The sequence below is a fragment of the Poecile atricapillus genome, chromosome 3, assembly GCF_030490865.1.
Source record: "Poecile atricapillus isolate bPoeAtr1 chromosome 3, bPoeAtr1.hap1, whole genome shotgun sequence".
Taxonomy (NCBI): Eukaryota; Metazoa; Chordata; class Aves; order Passeriformes; family Paridae; genus Poecile; species Poecile atricapillus.
In genome coordinates, this window is record NC_081251.1 from 54999005 (window position 1) to 55021674 (window position 22670).

The 22670-nt window shown below is 39.5% G+C and overlaps 1 protein-coding gene across 1 annotated transcript in view; it reads right to left on the bottom strand.

Moving 5' to 3' along the window:
* SAMD3 (sterile alpha motif domain containing 3) overlaps window positions 1-11306 on the bottom strand; it is a 36192-nt gene extending 24886 nt beyond the window's left edge. Inside the window, exons 1-3 of the mRNA XM_058835707.1 lie at window positions 11210-11306; window positions 10281-10470; window positions 6426-6536 (exon numbers count right to left, since the gene is read on the bottom strand). Coding sequence (XP_058691690.1) covers window positions 6426-6536; window positions 10281-10470; window positions 11210-11288 — 380 coding nt within the window. The 5' untranslated portion in view covers window positions 11289-11306. The remainder of the gene's footprint in view (window positions 1-6425; window positions 6537-10280; window positions 10471-11209) is intronic.
* Window positions 11307-22670: the final 11364 nt, after the last annotated feature.

The following is a 22670-nucleotide window of genomic DNA, read 5'->3' on the forward strand; positions in this document are numbered from 1 at the left end:
AGCACTGAAATTCCTTTTGTTGGTAATACACTGAAGATGAAAAAACATTTCAAGAAGTGGCAGGGTTTATAGCAGGTTCCATTTAGACACACTGGACTACATTCAGTCACCCGAGAAAATAAAATTTTCTTGCAGGTGGGATGGCTAATAATCAGAGAATCATGGCAAGTCTCCCATCCACCAGTCCCTTCACAGTGGCCACAGCAATAAAAATGCCCCAAATTTCATTTATATTCATTTACCTTACCTAACACAAAATAATTCCTTGCTCTCCAAATGAGATAAAAAAATTCCTCTGGTCTCCACAGTGCATAAGATTAAATATTTTACTAGTTTTAGCTGGACTCATCTCTGTTGGGAAGTCATGTTAACATGTGCTGTAATATTTCACAATGAAATACGAGCTTGTTTGAAAAGAGACACAATTCCACATAAACTTTATCCTCAGCAATGCTCACATGCAAACTTGTTTAACTAAAAGAACAGTTCCATTCAGCTGTAATGCTCTTCTCCACAATCAAAGAAGGTCTTGGCTCTATACATGAATCCCAGTGCATGTACACTTTTGAGATTTAGGTACAAATATATGTAGCCTGTTTCTAACTATGCCTCTCCTAGGTAACCTGAGGCAGAAATCAGATCAAAATCTTGGAAAAAAAAAATCTCAAAAAAAAAATCAATTTACATATTTTCTTGTCTCTCAGTTCTTGAGACTTTTGATTCTACAGCTAAATAAATCTAGTGGCTAGCTCAGGCAAAATTTTTGTGTCCCTCTTTCTCCACTGTCACATGTATGGCTTAATTACAAGCCTTCCTTACTGGTACTAGGAATCCTGCAGCAAATTAGAAGGAGTTACAGTGACAAAGTTCTTAGTTATTCTTTTCATTTAGTTTTCTCACAGTTTAAGTCCCCAAAATGGCTTCTCATGAAGTTAAACAAGTACCAATTCAGATGAAGCAAGCTGGTCTCTCTATGCTTAGAACTGCCTCCTAAGAAGCACCTCCTCAGCAAGGAGACAATTATTTACAGAGTTTTACCACTCAGCTTTTGTAGATTGCCACTTTAATTTGTTCAGTCACAGTCCTGTCTCACACAGCTATTTCCTTCTTTGTCTCCATTGTAACCTTACTCTGCTCATGCACAGCATGTTTACTGAGACATGAAGCTATAAAATAGCATTATTTTGGGAGGAGCCATTTGTCTACTTCAGATGGAAAAATAACTCACAACAAACCAACCTACCTACGAACCAAGTACACAAACACCAGAAAGTCTCACAAAGAACCCCCAAAGACCCATCTATTTGAATTATGAACCCCTGGCATCCCAGGGAATACTTTGTTTCACTGCCAAAAAGACAAAGAGTTACACATTTGCAGTGTCACCCAGATCATTCAGGGCTGGTTTTAGGTAACACTGGAGAGAAGAGTGGGGAATAAACACAGCATCATCTCTCCAAGTTCATGTTTCCCCATGCAACATCACAGAAACACACAGAGCTTCCTGATTTAGCTGTAACAAGTCAGTAAAAATAATCTTGGTACCAATACAGACAACTCAATCAAGAGAGTTGTATAAAGTGCCATAGAGACCTAGAAACAAGACCAAATACTAGATCATAATAAGACTGTTGTTTTTAAGTTTCCTGAGCATACTGATAAGAAGGATCAGTTTCCTGCATCTGTTTAGTTCATTTCGGGGAAAATGTGATGTAAAGGCAAACTGAGCACACACATAAATGGGCTGTGTGCCACAAAGTTTTCTTATTGTCTGCTAAAGTCCATGAGTCAGGCACCCATTGCTATATCTTGTTTCAGCTCAAATCCCATTTAGTCAGAGGACATGGCAGTTAAGAAGAAATTTGCTGATGTCAATGGGTTGCTCTCCTTTTTGGTATATCCACATAAAACTCAGCACATGGGTGAAGTCTCAACAGATTACCATTATTCACAAATGAGCGTCTAACCTCTCACATGTCTACATGACACATCAGCAAGAGACTCTGGTCTGAAGGTTTGAAGTCTGGAAGAAAGTCCATGTCAACAAATCCAAGGAAGAAACAGAGGAGAAAACAAGAAATTTGCAGATGTGAAAGAAAGGAAAAGTCTTCACCTGTAAAAAAATGTTCTATTTCCCTAACACATGTATAATATGCTTTCAACTCTATGACAACATTCAAGGTTGCAAAGTCTATTTCCATCAAAGGAAGAAATTATGGCAGAAGATGAAACATCAAATAAAACTTTTCTTCCTCTCAATAGTCAGATAAAAAAGGGTTCTTTTCTATTCATAATTCTGATATCTGTTCCTGAAAGACCCTCATGCCATTCTCTTTTAGTGCTTCATTGTAATTTCCAACTTTTGAGCGCAAATACAAGGTTTTCCCGTTATTCCCTAAAGCCAGGGATTTGCAGTCTATCTAGTGCTTGATGATGTCTGATATTTTTTAGTTCCCACTAAGCATAAGGGCAAGTGTCCTTTAGAGTAAAAAAGAAGCTACCCACAGCAGTGTTGACTTCAGCAAGGCTGGGATGTGGGAGCTGTGAGCTATGCTAAAGCTGCCCATTTCCCAGAGTAGCTCCCACTCCAGCTTACCCTGAAGTACCCTTTCTATAGGAACCATTGTGTTCAGTATGAGCACAAAGTTACAGACAAAATTAATCTGCTTCCAAAAAAGTTTGTAAGATGCATACACAACCTTCTTCTAGAAAGAGTCCAGATTTTTTGACAGTCTGAGGAACTGCGTCACACAAAGGAAGGCTTTGCACTTTTACTTCACGCAAGGGCAGCAGCTGTGGGTTACAGAGAGGGGAAAAAAACCCTCTCCTTAGGGAATCTGACTGAAAAAGTTGCCAGCTAAATCAGGCCATTTAAAAGAAACAGTTTATTTGTATTCACCTCTGTAAGATATGTTATACAGTACCCAAATAATTTTATGTTTTTGAAATTTTTGTTGTGTTGCTGTTATGACTTTGCTAGACCTTAATAAGGCAATGCAATTAGTGTCCTCTGCAAGTCATTTGTCAGGCTTGCTCATTTCTGGTGTGGAAAAGACATAGCAATTTATTTTTTTTTTCCTGCAAATTTCTGTGGAAGACTCACAGCACCATGTCAATGAATTCAGCCCCAATGACCTGATGCTCCAAAACCATGAGTGCAGTTATCTTGACTTTCAAAACATCAAGGCAACAAGCACAGACAATAGGTATTATTATGAGTCTTCTAGGTCTTTTAGGTTAGTATCCTTAAGTATACTGCTGCAATGACAGAGACATGAAATGCTGACTTAAAAGTAGCAGAAATTCTTCCATCCACATAAATTAAAAACCTAAATTTAAAACATGTCCCTCAAGCCCTGAACAAACCAAATCAAAACTCACAGATAAGTCATGTTTCATGAAGATGCAATAACAACTGAAATTAAATTATCAGAAATCATAAAAATGAAATTGTTTTGCATTTTGGTATGTTATACCAAAGGTATAATCAAACGATGCATCTGACATCTTTACTTCTGAACAAAGTAGACAGGCAGTACTTCTCTCCTACTACTGACCACTGACAATAACTTAACATGTTTTTTTGAGTCTGCTTTTCATATCCTTATGAGCTAACTGAAAAAAAGATCATCACATACACCAGAAATAATTCTGATGGTATCAAGAACAAGGTCTTTGCTTAAAAACTAAAAAACTCTTCAGCTATACATTAAAAAGTTAAATTTTCACTGTAGGAATATAGCTACACTTGTGTGTATATATATGTATATGAAAGTAATATTTGCCCTCTTATTTAAATGGAGCAAAATCATTCAAAGTAATTGACTAGGTGACAATTTTTCAGGCTAGCTTCTCTTTTTCTCTTTTCCTTTTAAAATTTTCTTTTCTTTTTGTATTTCTGATAAATAGACCAAACAGACCAACAATTCTGATGTATAGATTATAGAGGAGACAAAGGAAGGAGTTCTATAAAGATCATTAGCAGAATGACATATCATAATTAAAGACACTTCAGATGCAGCTACCCAGCAGTCTGGGCAGCTGCTGTAGCCTGACCAAGATAGATGCAGGACTGGCCTAGTTAAAGACATTTCCTCCTGTCCTGGTTTAGGAATCAACCCAGGACACCTCCCCCGAGGAAATGAATGACCCATGCAGGCCTTCATGGCCATCTTGGAGATGGATGCCAAATTTGTAAAGGTTAAGGTAAATGTAAATATCCCAGTTCATTGTCCTTGCTATCAGCTCAAATTTATGCAGGCATGAGCACGAATACTCTGTCAATGCTGGCAATAGCTTTATTGGTATATGAGCACTTAGGAGGCCCAGGTTTAGCTGGGCACTGGCAACATCTCCCAGACCCACAGCAAATAGGGAAGTTCAAACCCGTTGAGGCTGGCTGGACGATCTGTTATCCTGCTTGTGATCTGAGCAAATTACTCCAAGGTGTTCAGACAGTAAATCTGTTACCCAGCACTCAAGAGCTACAGAACATGTTTTTATAGAAAAAATAAATGCACAAATAAACATCTACCAGGACATCACTGTTGAGGAAAAACAGCTGGACTGCCATAGTGGAAACAGTGGAAAAGGGATACATTAGGGATGTCATTTTGCTAAGCAAATATGTTGAGGAAAGGCAGACAGAACATATAAACCAACCAATAAAAGGTTGGTTTTCCACAGCAGTATCAGGTATTTACAAATAATAGAAGCCTCTGTCTTAGCAACAAGATAAACCCCAGGTTGTCAAGAGCCATAAAACTACTAGTACTCCAGTACAGAAAAGCAGGGATATGGGAAATGTATTTATTGAATTGTTCTCTGTGTCCACCTTATTGTCTTCAGACAAGCACTGCTTCAAGATTAATGTTCTTGGGAGATTAACAAAAAGCTTGGCTGTTTTTACTTGTCATTGCTAGAAAAGCATTATTCCATTTAAGTAGCCTGCAAGCCTCATCTGGTTTTATGTATGCTTAATTTCAATACAAGAATAAAAATTATACAATTGCTTCATCCACTTATTCTTTATTTTTGTGTTTAAACAATCTTCTTTGATATTTTGGCAATATTTGGTAATATAGAAGAGTGTATTTAGCACAGTTGTTAGGACTGCCTACACAGAAAACACAAAGAAACATGGAGCTAATTCACCAGCATTAATAATCCATAAAAGCATGCACTAATTCACTCTCAGAAAAATCACAGTTATTGAAGCTGTGGGTCCATGAATCTTCTGGGAAAAAAAAAAAAACAAAGCCAAAAACAAACTACAAAAACCCAACACCACACACAAACTAAAATGAGCAAACACAAAAACAAACAGAAAAACCCAAAACCAAACCAAAAAATCAACCTACAAATGTTAAGTTTTTAGTTTTCAGATTGCATAAAATAAATGAGGAGACAGAGGCTATAAATATAATCCTGGCCAAATACCGATAATTTAAACTGGACATTGTGTAGTGGTTACTCTGATTCACAGAGAAAAACTCCTTAACCATTAAAACTCCATTTAAAACTCCTTAACCAGCACAAGGCAAATTAATTAAAAATAAGCATCCTTTAAAAGCACAGGATAAATATTTCAGGATCATATTAGTGGTTTATTCCAAGGGTTCAAATTATTTGGGTTTGTTTCTTTGATAACACGGCTGACAGGATCTTTAGAGTTTTTGGGATGTTCTTTTAAAAATAGAAGTACCAGGACTTTTAAAAACTTGGTAATCATAAATCATACCTATGGGGGAAAATGGCAGGGGGGGAACTTGTGGCAGGTGGAAATGAAGGGGGATAATGATAAGCAGACAAAATTTTGCAAACAAGAAAATAACTACCTTGAAAGAGGAACAGGACTCTCAACACTGATTGCCCATCTCAAAGAAGAAAAACATGGGTAGGAGGGAAAAAAAACCCAAAAAACCAAAACCAAAAAGCCCATCACATTGTCTTGCCTCCAGTTTCTAGGTAGGCTTATTTTGATAACCAAGGAAAATGTGTGCAAATGGAATCAGCATGCCTACCTTCCCAAGTGCTATATTTAAGATGCCTCAAGCACACAAATAATTGAATAGCCATATTCCACTCTGTAATGGCTAATTTGTCAGATTGCTGTTGAAAATACAACTGTAAAATATGATTTTTAAAAATAAGATAAATAAAGACAAACCTGTATCTTGCCCTCTGCATGAGGTAATACAAAACAGTGAACAAGGACTGAGGATGGAATCACACATCAGGCTATTTCATTCTGTCAAATCCTAGTAAATTTCTGTTCTTGTTGTTTTCTAAATATGCCTGGATATACCTGAACCTGACCTCCAGTAATTAAGATCACTTTTTGTAAAGTATAAATGAAGCTAGGAGAGGTGTTTATGTAATTTTCAAAAGGTAAGAAAAATGTAATAAATATATTATAAACTCACTTTTGCTTTAGCACTCTGTAATCAATTAATCCTTTTTCTTTTCCAGCTGAACACAGATATTTCTTCTGCTCCACAGGAGCAGAAGAATTTAACATCTGTCTGTCAGTAGCCCTGAAAGAAAAAAGAACAAAAATCACTCATGGGTCTTGTGCAGCTTATAGTGAAGAGGAAGTTTAGGGCTCTAAAATACCAGTGTCAGGAATAGAAAAGGAGAAAAATTTATCTATCTAATGATAGATGATTTTAAATCATAGGTAAAATCTAATGATTTTAGCCTCTTAATCAACCTCTCAATTCAATTCCATACTCTGAAAAATTAAAAGGAAAAATGTAGAAAGTTCAGCCTGTTTATATTCTAATTACTGCACAGTTACAAATCCCAAGAAAATCAGCCTCAGTTGTAGAGTAACTTCCATCTTCATAATCTGGCATCTTCTAATTTCTGGGAAAAACTAACCATTACAGCATGCAAGGGGTGGGCTGAAAGAGCTAATTACATAGCATTTCAATACATTTCTATTTAACTAGAATTGTATAAAGTTGTTTTTTCCAGAGGTTAAGTCAAAAGCTTCAAGTCAGCTTTGCAGTACTCCAGCCAGTCTAGAAGATCTCCAAATTCTTCCTGGTATTACAGCCCACTGTTCCTATCTGCTCTAGTTCATCACTAGCAACAAAAACTTTAGATACCCACTTTAATAAGAGCCAGTCCAAATCACTGCTTTTCATTTAACCTTTGTGTCCACTTTTCTCCCTCTTATATTCCTGTTATTCCTTGTTTTGGTAGATGTGTTGCTGGAAGCCAACATCAGCAGTTTTATCCCCTAGTGGGGGAAAGGCAGAGCTAAGAGAGGGGGACACTGTTATGCTGCCAAGAATTCATGGCACTCATAAAACACTTACTTTTCCCTAAAGCTCATCTCTTCAGAACATCTGAACTCTAAAGATGCTCTAGAAACTGTTCCAGCCTCAGTTGCACTCAACACACAAAAGGTTGTTATTAGAAATTACATTAAAGTTTGCCACATTTATAAGGGGAGTTCTCCCTTTCCATGAAACAATATATTTCAGCCATGTAGTTAAATGAAACAAACAAAAAAGCACCTTAGTATATTCTCTGTGTGGCTCTTAGAAACAATTGACTGTGAAAGAGGAAGGCATCTTAATATTTACCTGGTAATGTAAATATTTTGTGAGCTCCTTATACACACAGAAGCGCAGTTTCTACTGTGTGACTGCGAACACTTCCACGGAACCAGTGACAGACACAAGGTCTAATCCAAATTGCTGGAGATGTAAGCCACATTCAGTGTCCTTTCACAAATCCATCACTTCCACACAGAAAGTGTTCACCTCTCACACTCTAAATTCCATATCCAGCCAAGGACTTTGTTTCTGTTTCTGTCAGGGAGGGGAGGTCAGCACAATTCACACACAGAGGATGAGCCAAGGACACCAGGATAAAGAGGTGGCAGCCAGGAATGCACCAAAAAACACTGGGGGTAGCATTTATATGAGAAATAGAGCAGGGAAATACTGCTGACAGCTCTTGGAATTTCCACAGTGGCTTCAGCTGACCCAGAAAGAGACTGTGATGATGATGCTTTCTTCCCTGCCCTGAGCAATGCCCTCTCCACCCTGTCACTGGTCCTGGCAGGGTCAGCAATTTCTGGGAACTGGCCTGACTGAGAAATAATTCTGAAAACCAGAGAAGATAGTTGCATGGTAGGGGCTTAGGAGTGTGCCAACTCAGTTTTCATAGTTGTTCCCTGGCACCACAGGGGGACCACACACCCAGCTGTGGATGCTACTAACTGCAAACCTTGTCGTGGTTTCTCTACTCACTGCGATTCAGCCTAACGTCACTGAGCAATGGAGGAAATGTGAGCTCATATACATTGTGAACTATCACAACTTGAATTTTACACATCACTAAGAAAAGTACTGCAGTGTTAAGAAAAGAGAGACACAGCTGTCTGCATATAAGGATACAACTTCTAGCTTTGTAACAAAATACTCTTTTCACAATAAGTGCTTTTCCATAATTTTATAACCCAAAATGCACAGAATATATTGACTTTTTACTCATCCTAAAATCCATGACTGAATGCAACTTAAATTTACTTGGATTTTATTCTGTCATTCTTGCTGACACAAAAAATATTTCAGGAACAGCAGCTTATTTACTCAACTTCCCTGTAAATAGAAGGATACCAACAATTCATTTTCCAGGAAAGAGACTAGGTAGGGAAAGATTTTAATGTAAATGATATTCACTAACATTTGATATTTAAAGCATTTAATTTTTTTTTTTTCTTTAGAGTCTGCAGAACTTCACAGCAAAGCAGTTGAACTCATGCTACTGCAACTGCATGCTCTTTGTGGGACAGCATGGCTTGACCTGCAAGAGCTGAGAAGCACATGGAAAACAGTCACATCTGAGACACAACCTATCCAAACACCCCTGACAAAGGCAGGGATGAAAACTCGATACCCAAAGCAACATTCTAACTGCCCTAAGCAAAAGGACATGTTTTCTTCTGAACTCCCTGCTGAAATCGTGGTATATCCAGCACACTTTGGATGAAGTACAGGACCTATACACAGTATTCTTCTTCACAGCAGACACCTCTACCCCTAAAGAAGGAGCTTGTTATAAATCAAGTAGGCAGGACCTTGGTGCAGAGAACTGAGACTGGTTGTGATTGTGTACTTCAGGCCTGTGATGAATCTTACATGCAATGACTTGGTCTTCTTCCTGCAATCCCCTTTTCTCCAGTGGTGCAGGAGCATTTACCTAAGGAGTTTCACAAATACTTCCACAAGGACAGGAGGATCTATCTACAGTGCAGTAGATATCTATGTGCAGTTTAGTTCTCATGAGCTCAAGTTGTTTGGAAGTAATTCAGTTATCATTGTTTATCATGCTTGTGTTTGGGCTGTTAATCACCTCAGAGTGCACAACCTGGACTCCTTTTGGATGAAGGCAAGTGCTCTGCAGTTCTAATCCTCTTGGATTAATCCTACTGTGACTAATGCAGCCTCAGTGATAAGAGTCCTTCCCTCTGAAAAAAATGTATTTTGCATCCATGGCAAGCTGTTCTCTATGGCCAAGATTCCTGGGTTTAAAAGGGACCACTTAGAGGTCAGGATTTCTCTCCTCAGCAAGACATTAAGAAAAACATAACCCTCCAGGACTTACAGATCAGAATGGAGGGAAAATATGGGAGAATCAACAAACCCCCCCACCCAAATACCCCACAAACTCTGCCCCCTCCTCCCTCCCCGAAGGGAAGGGAAACCTGCTCAACCAAGAGCCAGAACACAATTATTGAGGACGATCTCCCTAGAACCTGTTTTCTAAAACTCTACCTAGTTTCACAATAAATTTCAATAATCCTATTGTGGGATTATTAAATGCTTACATATGGACCAAGAGTTTCCTTTAATAAGCTGACTTTCAATACACCTGTGACACAAATACTGTCTCTAGCTAAATTATTATTTTACTCCAAGGCTTGCAAGCATTTAAAAGTAAGTTTTTCAAAAGCTTAACATTGTAAACAGAGAAAATCTTAGCTAAAGTGGAAGTTTGACAGGGCTTCATCCAAATGAAAACTAGGTCCTAGAACTGGCTATAAGGAAGTTTACATTAATTAATGGCGTGGTTCAGGAATGTTGATGCCCTGTTTAAAACCACAAGGTAAGAATCTAATTTTACATTTCACGTTTGTAACAGATACTCAAAATATAAAAAGCAGGTACAGCTGAAGAGCTAGTAAATCCCAGTTTTAAAATGCCATGAAAAGAACACAACTGTACCCAGACTAATATTTATTCTGCCATGAACAAACTCACCCACTGATTACTTCTGGAAATTGTTGAGAAGCTGTTTCACAACAGTATGTAAGCGATTCCAGCCCACTCTCCTGTTGCTGGTATTTTTTAATCAGGTCCATCAGCACTGCCTGGTGCCCAATCTTCTTCACCAGCTGCTGCACCATACGATCATTAAGAGCCAGAAGAGCTGCTCCACTTACTTCTTCTTCTGCAGATTGAAGGAGATAAAATAATTACTGTAAAATAGCTTTATAGTTACAGTTACTTTTTGTGTGCCTAAAAGCATGATGATGGAATATGAGTCAAAGGAAAGGATGCTTTGTACTGCTGACAGTCATCTTCAGCTACCACCATCCTTTTCCAAGCACTGCCAGGAGTCCTAATCACTGGCCAGATATCTTCCCCTGACAAAAAGCCAAGCCCAAAATGCACAGAAGCAGTGAGCGACTATTTTAATGCTTCAGATCAGGCCTTGCTTGAACAACAGGAGACTGTTGCTTGCTGAATAAGGAAATCAAGCTTTTTAACAAGAGTACACAAGAAATAGGCTGTACACATAACAATTTCTTGTGCACTCTTCTGTAGAGTGTTTATATACTCAGACATAAAACATTTACACACTACATTTGCATTATTTCAAAAGATTCATGCAACATAAAATAGGCCCTGTCAGGACTTTTAAACTGCCAGCTCTGATTTGAGGTATCTCTATTTATATACAGGCTTAATCTCATCCCCCAGGATATCTCAGACTTTGTAACAAATCTGTGCACTTATGTTGATTTATCAGATCTATGTCAGTTCTCACCCTAATACGTTTCTATAGAAGTCTGAGGTTAGCATATACACACATGCCCCAAAACAAGGTAGGCAGTGCCAATTAAATGCATAGCAAGAAATACTAAACAGACACCACCACCACCCCCCTAAACAACAAAAATGCTTACCACGGAATTTAGGAACTAGTTCTCCTAAATTTCTCTGTTTCAACCAGTTGCAGACTTGCTCAACAGACCAACTTTCCATCTTCAATTGTTGCAATGTTAAATTTCCCCCTGAAATGAAAAGAGGGGATTATTTTTGTGCTGAACTCCAAGCCAAATTCGAACATTTCATAGCAAAAAAATGCACTTAGCAAATGATACATCTACATGCTCTGAATAAAAATAGTGCAAAATAATCCAGCTACTGCCTGTTGTAAGAGGCAGTTTCCTTGGATCCCTTTCCTCACCTCCTCTCCAGTCCCAGGTTTCCCTCTGCTCTGAGGCAGCCTCGTTTCTTATAAAACAGACCTGCTCCAGTACCATTAACACCCAGGTTTCCACACAGAGAAGAAAAAAGGTGTGAAATTCACCACCACCATCAGGCTCATCAGGAAATGGCTGACATTTTACAGAAGGGAAAAAAAACAAACCACCCCACCATCAGATAAGAGTCTGTCACATCCATGCTTCCAGTCAGTCAATCACCTTAACCCTCTCTGCACCACCTGGCAGAGCAGGTACCCAGCAAATACTTAACCCTGAATTATCAGCAGCTAGGGACAATAAAGGTAAAAGGGAGGACGCTGCTCCTCCTGTTATTTGCTGGTTCCTTTCTCCCGGCTCCAGTGGTACCTGGGAGGATGCAGTGGGTGCCCTGGGAAGGCAGAGCCTCTGGGGCAGCCGGGACGAACCCCCGCACCCTCTGGATGAATCCTGCACACACCGTGTGCTCCCTGCCTGAAGGACTTACTTGGGTGATGAGGGGGTACAACACATCCCAAAACCAACAGCGACCTCCCCAGAGGAAGATAACTTATAAAGACACAGCTTGTTCCACACTGCAAACTTCTCAGCAGCAGAAAGCTCTCTCTGAGGTGAATTTCCTTATTGATGTGTTTTAGCTCTACTACCAAAAGCAGCACCAAGTGCTCCATGACCATGCTTGTAACCCACAGTAAAACAACAAAACCACAGCAAAACAACATTACTGGAGTCAGTTTTCCAGACAAGTATAGGAGTGTCTGGCATTGTTGGTCAAACATTTCCTTCCATACCCTGAGCCCACAGCAAACTCCAGGCTAACCTGAGGATTCATCCTAACAAACTTCATCAGCATCTGTGCTCAAAAGAAAAGGAAAAAAAAAAATAAAAAAACCTCCTTAAATAAAAACATTTCCATTTTCATCCTTCATCACCAGAGACCCTCCAAAAGACACACACTTCAGCCTACACTGTCATGCCTGTCGAATTCAGCAACTTAGAAGGGTTAAGTTCAAGAGGAATGCCTTTCTGAATTACATGAGTGGATTTAATTTGATATGACAACAGTAGCCATACAACTCCTCCCCCAGGCTAAGCAACAAGAGCAGGGTGTGAAAAGTCATTATTTGTTGAGAACTCTGGTGTAAATTAAAAATCACACCTTTCTGTCACACTTCTTACTTCCTTGCAAAGAGTAGGGCAGAAAAAAATCTCCAAAAACTTGAAAGATAAAACCGAGTGCAAAGCAGAAAGATACTTCCCTTATCAACTAAGCAGTGTAAAAGGAGAGGGATACATTAAAATGTCGGAAAGGTCAGTTCTTCATCCTATAAGAAGACTAACACACTAGAACTATTCTTCTACAGTAGACAGGCAGATACCAACATTACAAAAAGTGTCAAGCAAACTCTAGCCATGCACAACAATATGCACATTTAGCCCTGGGTGGCTAATTCTCCAGCAAAATGGCCACTTACACATGGAAATGTAGGCTGAACACTTTATTGAGGGAATTGATGATAGCTGAGAGGCTGTTTTTAAAAAAACCCTCAGATTATATGCATTAAGGGTCATGAATCACGTATATACTTTGAAATGCTTTTCAAAAGTGATTTCAGTTACTTGCATCTGCTATAGATAAAGCAACCACAAAAAGAGCACACCAGTCATTCTAGCAGCATTGTGGAGACAACTGAAAGGACTGAGCACGATGCTGATATTTGTCTTCATTAATGATTCTATTTATTACAGTAGCATCAAAAGACTACCCAACAAAGGGTTGCCTGTGTTTAGTGTGGTGAAACCTGTGAATATTTATATCCCTCAATCAAGTCTTATAAGTCAGAACAACAAAACCCCAATAACAGTAAAATTTTAGAGACAGTAATTTACAGCTTAACTTCAAGTCAAATTCAGAACAGTTCTAAGTGTGAGTGATCTCTGTTTGTTAGTAATATAGCCAATTACTGGGACCCATTTCTTCATACACCTGGGGTCAGTAACATAATTATGATTTAACTGAAATTAAGTAATGAAATTAATGAAAATTACTTTCCCCTAAAATGTGACAGGACAGCACTTCTATTTACTATAAAATTCTTCCAAACTGAAGGATAAAAATCCGAGGTTTTAATCAGATCAGGCTAAAGACCTGTCAATGGTACAGATTTCAGCTCAAGTAGGTGGTTACACAACAGCAAGAGATGGGGTTCCTGACCAGCGTGAGTGTGCTGGCAGCTGTGCACTGCACGTGCACCAAATTACCCCACAGCTTGTCCACAGCTGCCATAATCTTGAAGTGACACTTCTAAAATGATACTTGAAGTGATACTTCTAAATGAACAAACCAATATATCAAAACACTTGGAACACGACAAGTGAGTTATTCTATTTACCTCCCTTGTTGACCTATGAGAGAGCCTATGGCACCACATGCTACAAATAGCACAACTTCTGACAGGCCTCTATGAGGTTTTCACCGAGGTCAGAGTTATTTAATTTTAGCACATTTTAGTACTAAAGGAATGTGTAAGGCATGTGATGTGTGCACATCTATACATCACAGCTGTGTGGCACATTTTGTACAGGGCCGGGTCTCAAAGTTACAAGTGTGATGAGTAGGAGTTGGTGCATACAAAGACAAAACTAAAGTATCCCATGTGCAATTTTATGCTCTCTTAATTTGGCTGCATCTTCAAATGTATTACACAGACTTTATTATTTTCTTTCCACTTACTACCAACCCATTTTTAAAAAAAATTAAAAATACCTTCAAACCAAAGTATTGAAGACAGAACATGTAATCTCAGATCCTGTGCTGAATTATCATGAAAAGAACATCAGTTGTCCACAAACCTTTTCAATAACATATAGGGAAAGACTCTGAGGCAGCACTTCTGTGACCTTCCCCATCCCTCAAAGAAAAATGCCAACAACATACTGCTGTCATTTATCAGGTATTTATGCTAGCATAAACCACAGTGCAGAGATACCTGAAAGAAAGGGAAAAAAATTCCAATATCAGTGAAGGAGCAAATCTTAAAGTAAACATAGCAGTTCTTGTTTCTGTGCTACTGGAGAGGAAGACACATGCAGCTGCAAGACAAGGAGAGAGGCAAACATGCAGCAGATGCAAGAGAAAACCTGTATCACCTAGGAGAAAGGCTGCATAAGAATACCTATGAAGAAAACGTGTACATCCAGCTGTAGATAAAGAAAACAAGCCAAACCTTTTAATATTTGATCAGAGCTAAGGGAAGTTCCAAGGGTTCTGAACATGCCCATCCATTGAGCTTATCAAGTAAACAAATTCCTCCACTGCAAGAATTAACTCTGAAGAATATTATAAAAAATCATCTCTTTATTTAATACATGTGCTTCTGATTAAATACGCCATTTCTAATATTCAGGTTTTTTTTATATGGACTTCAAAAATATTTTCATCTGTACTATCTGCAGTACTACTGGAAAAATGAGTTGCCCCACTTCAACAGCAAGATTCAACACAAGAACCAAGTTCTCTCTATTACAGGTGTGCAAGTTATATGGCAATTTGAAAGGAAGAAAGTTAATTTGACTGTGATTTAATAGTAATGTAAATGAGACTCCATTCTTGCTATCACTGCAACAGTGCACATGGGATGAAATAATACACTTAGCTGTAAATGTCTGGGTTTTTTGTTTTTTTTTTTAAAGAAAACTTTCTGGAAATGAAGGCCATGTAAAATCAAAGCCTTTTGTCATGGTGCCCAATGCCAGGCACCCACAAGAGTTGCTCTCTCACCCTCTCCTGCCTCAGCTGGGCAGAGGAGAGGAAAAATAGTTAATGAAGGCTTCATGAGTTGAGATAAGGACCAGGAGAAAAAAGCACATCAAGGCAAAACAGGCTCAATTTAAGGTTGCAAAGTGAAGTTACTATTAACAGAATCAGAGGAGGATAATGGGAAGTAAAATAAGCCCTTAAAACACCTTTCTTCACCCAGCCGCTTCCTCCTTCCCACCAACAATGCAGGGAGACAGGCACAGCGGTTTTGGTCAGTTCCTCACTGAGATTTTCTTCTGCTGCTCTGGGAGAGGAGTCCTTTCCCTGTGAGAGTGTGAGGTCCCTCCCATGGGAGACAGTTCTCCGTGAACTTCTCCTGTGGGTCCACTTCCTGTGAATAACAGCCAAACCACAACTGGTGCAACACGAACTCCTCTCCATGGGCACACCATCCTCCCAAAACTGCTCTGGTGTGGGTCTCTCCACGGGGTGCAGTCCTCCAAGGACAGGCTGCTCCAGCCTGGAAGCAAGGGCCCTCTCTCTTCACCAGGACTTCCACTGGATCACAGCTTCCTCCAGGCATCCACCTGCTCCCCCACGGGCTGTGGTTGGATTTCTGCATCCCCCGTGGATCCCCATGGATCCCCATGGGCTGCAGGGCACAGCTTCTTCACCATGGCCTCGCCATGGCCTGCAGAGGAACCTCAGCTCCAGGATCTGGAGCAACTCCTCCCCCTCCTTCTCCACTGACCTTGGTGTTGCCACGTTGTTTCCCTCACGCAGTCTCACCTCCTCCTCTTCCCTGACTAGCAGAAATACCCGTGAATCTGTTTTGATTTTCTTCTTAAATATGTCATCACAGAGGCACTACTGCTATCTCTAATTGGCCCAGCTTTGGCCAGCGGCACATCCATCTCCAGAGCCATCAGGGGCTGGCCCTGCTGGACATGGTGGACGCTTCCCACAGGAGCCATTTTTGTGGCCCCCCTGCTACCAAAAACCAGGCTGTGCAAAACCAAACCATATACAATTTAAGAAAATTGTATCAAATAAAAATACAATGTTACCAGACAGTGAGAACAAGAAAAATATCAAGTAAAGGTTAAAAATTTATGAATCACAAAAATGAAATTTCATGTACCAAAACGAAAGCAATCAGACTGAAGATGTTCAGTATGACACGGACACTGCTCTGGAAGACTAAAGTAAAAATAATTTCATCTTGCATCATGCTGACTTTTCTCCCCAGAGTACAAATTTCTCACCAGGGCCATGAGTACTGTGTTGATCATGTCACTGCTTGCTGGCTTACCAGAGGACTCGAGCTGTTCTCACTGGGCAGTACAGAGACCTCAGGCACTGTAGCCCTGCGCTACAATTCCCCTCCTAGCCTAAACTTGGCAGTCATAATCCAACCCTCTCCTCTGCAGCCATTCATCTGCTCATGCAATCAGCTGTGCAGGCTAAACTGAAAATATCCAGTTTTGGTGGGTTTTGGATGGATCAGTGTCTTTAAACAACTCCCTGGCCAATTGTGTGAAAATAGATAGTGGAATCATATCTGTAGATTTATCATGGTGTACACTGATCCTTGTTTCAGTGCATTGGAACAGTGAAGATTTCTGTCTTAATGGAGCATTGGTTTGTAAATTTAGGCCAGAAACCCAAACTGTGAGTAGTAACTAGCCCACCTCCAAAAAAAGATGGAGACATGCACCTATCTCCTTTCCCTCAAATCGTTTTGATTGAATTTTACCGGTTCTGCTTCTTGAAAGGTTACTCTTCAAGTTTTTCTAGTAAATAAGACTACTAAGATGTGGGCTACTCAGAAAACCAAGGCTGATCCACTAATTGCTGAGAAGGATGGATATAAGATTCTATTATTTGCTTGCTCTGCTCTTGATTTAGAGCCATAAACCAGTTCAGAGAGCTGAAGTCTGTTGTAGTGACCTTACAAAAAATGTTTAATGCTAACTGAAAATAACAACTTACCAAGTCTATTCTGATGGAAAATTCTTGGTGACATTTTATAAGTGGTTCAGCTGGCAGATCCTCAAAGGTGCTAATGTTTGACAAAGTTGCTTTCTGTTGTTCCCGTGGGATGGATACAGAAACCTTTTTGGCCTGGCAACATCTAGGAAGTGATGCACAACCTTAACTGAGTCTGTATAGTTGAGCTATGACATAAGCTGGTGCTCCCACGTGGATTTGTGGCATTTACATGTTTTTTCCCCATGAGTGATCTACACAGCTCTTACACCTTTAGTACACAAAAGGTGTTATACAATATCTCTTGAATTTTGTTCACACATTTTAATTGCTCTTATTATATATTGCAACTTGTACTCAAAGTAAGATTTTTCAGCCATGTTATCCAATGTAAGATTTTGTCAAGCAGTGACTCAATCATGCCCAAAGTCAGGACTGTAACCCTTGCTGAGAAGGGTCTTGGCCAGTCTCTGTGAAATATTCCATCATCAGGTACAGCCTGATGTCTGAGACAGGCCAACCTCAAAAAGAGCTACAAGCCAGAAATGCTTATCGGGCAGCAAAGAAGCAAGAACCTCAATAAAATTTTTGAATTCTCCTGCCATTGAACCGGTAGGATGAATTAGCAGGATGAATCAGCTAGATAGAGGAGGGAGAGTTACTGGGAAGACATACAAGCAAATGCTGAAATGAGCAAAGCACCCTCATTGGTAAACACAGGTGCCTGTGTACAATCAGTTTTGGCCCAGAGGCCACTTCTCAGATGGTCACAGTGAGACAGGGAATCCTGGAGCTTGCTGTACCCTGTGAATAGTCAATAGACTGCTGGCTGCTCATTAGCATTTTGAAAAAGTAAAGTAAGAGAATGTGTTTGAAGCATGGGAATGAGGTCTGACCTGCTCAAGCAAAGACACCTTTGGGTTCTGTTTGGCTTGTGCAGGAGACAAACAGTTGTGGGCTGACTGGGGGCAAGGCCTGAGCAGGACAAGTTGTGCAACTCCCAGTAAGAGATAATGAATTCCTTCAAGAATCACTGAGGTGTAGAGTGGAGCACCACTGCTAAGCAGTGCCTGCTGTCATCCAGCACTTCTGGATTGCTGTTTTAGCAGATTGAGAATTGCTGAATCATATGTTACTAACCACTGACAGTACTCCTCCAGTATATTCATCACATAAATATGAATATGATGATGAATAATTAAGTTTTAACACATTTCACAATTCACATTTTTTGGTTTGTACTATTCATTAAATAATGACAGCTCCAGTCAGTCACAGATTTTTGTGTTAAGGAATTATGTTGGCGTATGAAGCCAGGTGAGGTGGGTGTAATTGAGCTAGATGGTAAAACCAAAACAGGCTGTCTCATAGGCCTATTTTATACACTAGATGCAATGGTTTAACTAATTTGGCATCCATTGTTTCAGACTCTTTTGAGAGTCACTCAAAGTGTTCTCAGGGATGAACCAGGCAATGTAGTATTAATTAAAGAAATACATCCCCACATGGTAAATGCATTTATGTAGTTTATTGATATTTAGGGCATGCATGGACCCTTTCTTACAACATTACCACACTAAACCAGTCATTTCTGCCCACTACCTGGGTGCTTCTGTCTCCTCATCACATCCAGAGAAAGAAGTCATGTAACCACTCCACATCTGATACAGAATGTTAGCTGAAACCATGAGTGGAAAGATAATCAATAATGCCTACTTACACAATGGAGATAGGAGACTGGAAAGTTTGAATATCTGTAAATTCCTCTTTTGTTAGGATAACATATAATCATGACATAAGTAAAAGGACTCACAGGCCCACTTCAGAGGACTATTTCCTCCTGCTTTTTGCCTCATTCCAGCTATGCAAATTCATGATGCCATGAGGGAAACCCCACTCCAAAGGTCCTATATGTGTATAAACATTTGTTCTAGTGACAAGGGTGTAACTTTTCTGGTCTAAGGATCTCGCAAGATTGTATCCTTAGATAGTGTACCAATTAGTGGGCTTACCTTTTTGTTGACAGCTGTAATTTGTGTTTTTCAGAGCTTCTGGATCATTTATGGGAAGAGGACTCTCCCAGTTTCACTGTGGGTCACCTCAGAACCTCTTGCTTAGCACACAGAACATGTTAAACAGCTTTTAAATCCCTGCTTCATATTAGGCAGAGCAGGGATTTGGGGGTATGCCTTAAACCTTCAGCCTGCCACCTACAAAATTACAAAATGGGGTGGGATAGTTGTTTGGAGGGGAGGACGTCAGTAGTGATATATCAGAAAAGGAGCTCAGCATAAACACCTGCTCCAGGAGAGGGGCCAGAGTGAGGATCTCAAGGGCAAGTAAACATCTTTGTACAGCTTGAAGATATTGTGTATCACAACAGCCACATCACAGTTGTGCTGCACTTCTAATAGTGCATTAGTTGCCAAAAGTACTAGAAGAAATCAGCTTTGTGATTCAGTCTGCTATAGTTACATATTATATTGTTGGCTTTTCGCAAATATTAAAATGAATGTTATGTGTATAAGAATGAGAATTTTTTTTGTATTAACATAGTTTCCTTTATTTCTGTTAGAAATAGCGGTATAATACATATATGTTAAACTATGACAAAGCATTAAAACAAAAACTACTTTTGTCTGTATAACCCAAAGACTGAAAAAGATAGCTGGAGACCCTTTTTTTTTCTTTTGTAAACTATCTTATCCAGATGAAGACAGCAGTGACCAGAACTCTGGGGGGAGGAATTTATTGCATTTCTGGCATCAGGGAATGTAAATCTCGATGGCGCCAAGAAGATTGATCTATTGCGAAGGGGGCAAGAGAAAACTAAACAGAAGAACACCAAAGATCCTAAGAAGAATGTATGAATATGTATGAGAATTTATGGATATGTAGTAGGATTCTGTTTTTAAGGGACAATCCTTTGTTAGTAAGGGGTGCTCTCTTGGCTGAATGCAGAGACACCCGGCCGTATCTGTATACTTTATTTTTTTTCTCCTAATTGTCTTTTTTATTAAACTTTTAAATTCTATAAAAATTATGTGAACCTCGTTTTTCACAAGTCTAAGCAGTTACAATATATGTGGGAAAATGTATGAATTTGCTAATTTAGCTTTGTTTCACTCATTCTGTGGCTCCTAAACCTACGCATTTTATAAATAAATCTTTTCTGACTGTAGGTTTTGTTTATATTGCAGGCAGTCAGCCTGAAGCAATACAACACCAAAAGAGGTGAGAAATCCTTCTGCATGTGTCTAAGGTAGAGTGCTGTTATTTCACTGTTAAAAGACCAATAATTTTAAGCAAATGCATGCCCCAAAAAGCCATATACATTGTATGTTATTTGTATTTACCCATACAGTGGCTGAACATGGAAACATACCTTGGTATACATGGTTCATCAGTCAGGGTGTGGCAGAGTTGTGGAGACAAGACTCAGTGAGGCATGAGAAGTATGACACTGATTATGTGGAAGATTATAATAAGATTTATTGTTCCTACAGTAGCTAAATATTCCCAACGCAGTGTACATAATACAAGCAGGTATAAAGTGTTACAATAGAAATATGTTCAGCTGGAAACACACAGGGTTACAGGCTTTGGCCTTACAGAATGCACAACTGCAAAGCATCCAAGTACCTGTGGAGCTACTTTAGGATTTTATCTCTGCACATGACTTAGTGCTTTTAATCACTTGGTAAGAGTTTGGCTTAAAATAGCTATTGAACTAGTGACCAACTCAAATAAGGATGTAGACAAACAGCCATTTTGGAAATAGCTGCCCTGATTTGAAGCATGATTTCCAGGTACTTATTGTTTCTCTGCTGGACAGCTGTCAAGCCTCAGCTGTTTGGGTACTCCTGTAGACCAGTTCCAGCTACACAGGAGGCAATCACGGGCACTGAAGGCAGGATACCTTCAATCACCCTGGTTGTTTTTCACAATGAGCCTGACTGACACTTCAGATGCTGAGTGAGAGAGTCTTCCGTCATTGCTAGAGATGCATTAATCTCTGTATTTGCAGCAGTTCTTACAAATCATATTGCCCAGTAATGTCTGGTAAGGGCTGAATGAGGGAAAGTAGGTTTTCCTGCAGGTTAAACTTGCCTCTGGAATTCTCCACATATTTCATTTCACTCATGTCTTATTGATCCCCGAGTCCTGGACAATGGATAATACTGTGGTTTCTCTGTTCTTCTGAGGGTGATATTGCTGCTGCTGCTGCTGATCACTCATGCTCAGTCCTCTGAAAACGGGGTGTTTGTCAAATCCAAATTAAACCAGAACAGATTAAGTCTACAGGCTTGGCATGAGTCTCATGGGGCTCCATTTACATGTTTGTAGTGGAAATGGCTGGGGCAGTCACTTAGGCAGTCAGTGCTTCAGCCACATCTTACTGCTGCTTGGCAACTTGTTGCTCCCTTGCTTCAAACAGTCAGTGGAAGATAATGTATCCATGGTCACTTCAATATAAGGTCAGGGCTGAAATCATCCTACAGCATTTGCTTTAAGTTGTCAGACTCCAGTGAGCAGACAGGTTTCCTTACCATTTTGATGTGGATGAGATAGTCTTTAGCAATAGGTAAGGGGGAAATCAGCATTACTAGGCAAATTGAATTATTTCAGCCTCTGACATTCGGAATTTCTTACACTACACTTGCAAATCTTGTCTTCCTTATAAGTGCAGCCAGATGTTTCTTTTTCACATCTTCTTGCCTAAGTGTAGTTGGGAGTTTAGAATCTCTAATAGCACCCTCAAAATCTCTAGTTGTCCTCTTGTCACGGCATGAGGTCTGGGCTGCTGCAGTGCTGGATCTCAGATGTCCCATCAGATCTTGTGCTGGTCCAGTACCATGCAAAGCTGTTTCTAGAGCACAGCACATGACAAATGTGGGGTTTTTTCTCCACTGAAAAATCTGACCACCTCAGGATTGCTTTGTCCTTCATGTTACCCTGTCCTATATCACCTTAGGTTTGTTTGTGATCTAAATTGCCAGAGATACACAGATATCAGGATTAGATGGCTGACTGTATCTTTAGTCTTAAAGCTTATGAAGTATCTAAAACTCGGCTGTATCTTAAAGGGCTAAAAATAATCAGTGTGGACTGTTATTACATGTATAATTAAAATTTTAATCAAGGCAGTCAAAGGATAGCATAGTGATTACTAAATGAAGTTTCAAATGCTACCATACAACAATACTTCTATCACTCTTATTCTATCATTTTAGGAAATGTTTGTAGAAATACATATTATCACATCACATTATATATTATTGTCAATTTTGTTTCAAAGTTGTCTGCAAATCTAATTTTACTGAGAGGAAATGATGAGCTGTATTTCCAGTTTTGACTCTTAGGATCTCTTGACAATAAAGTCTTGTCATCAAATTGTTCCAAAGAGATTAA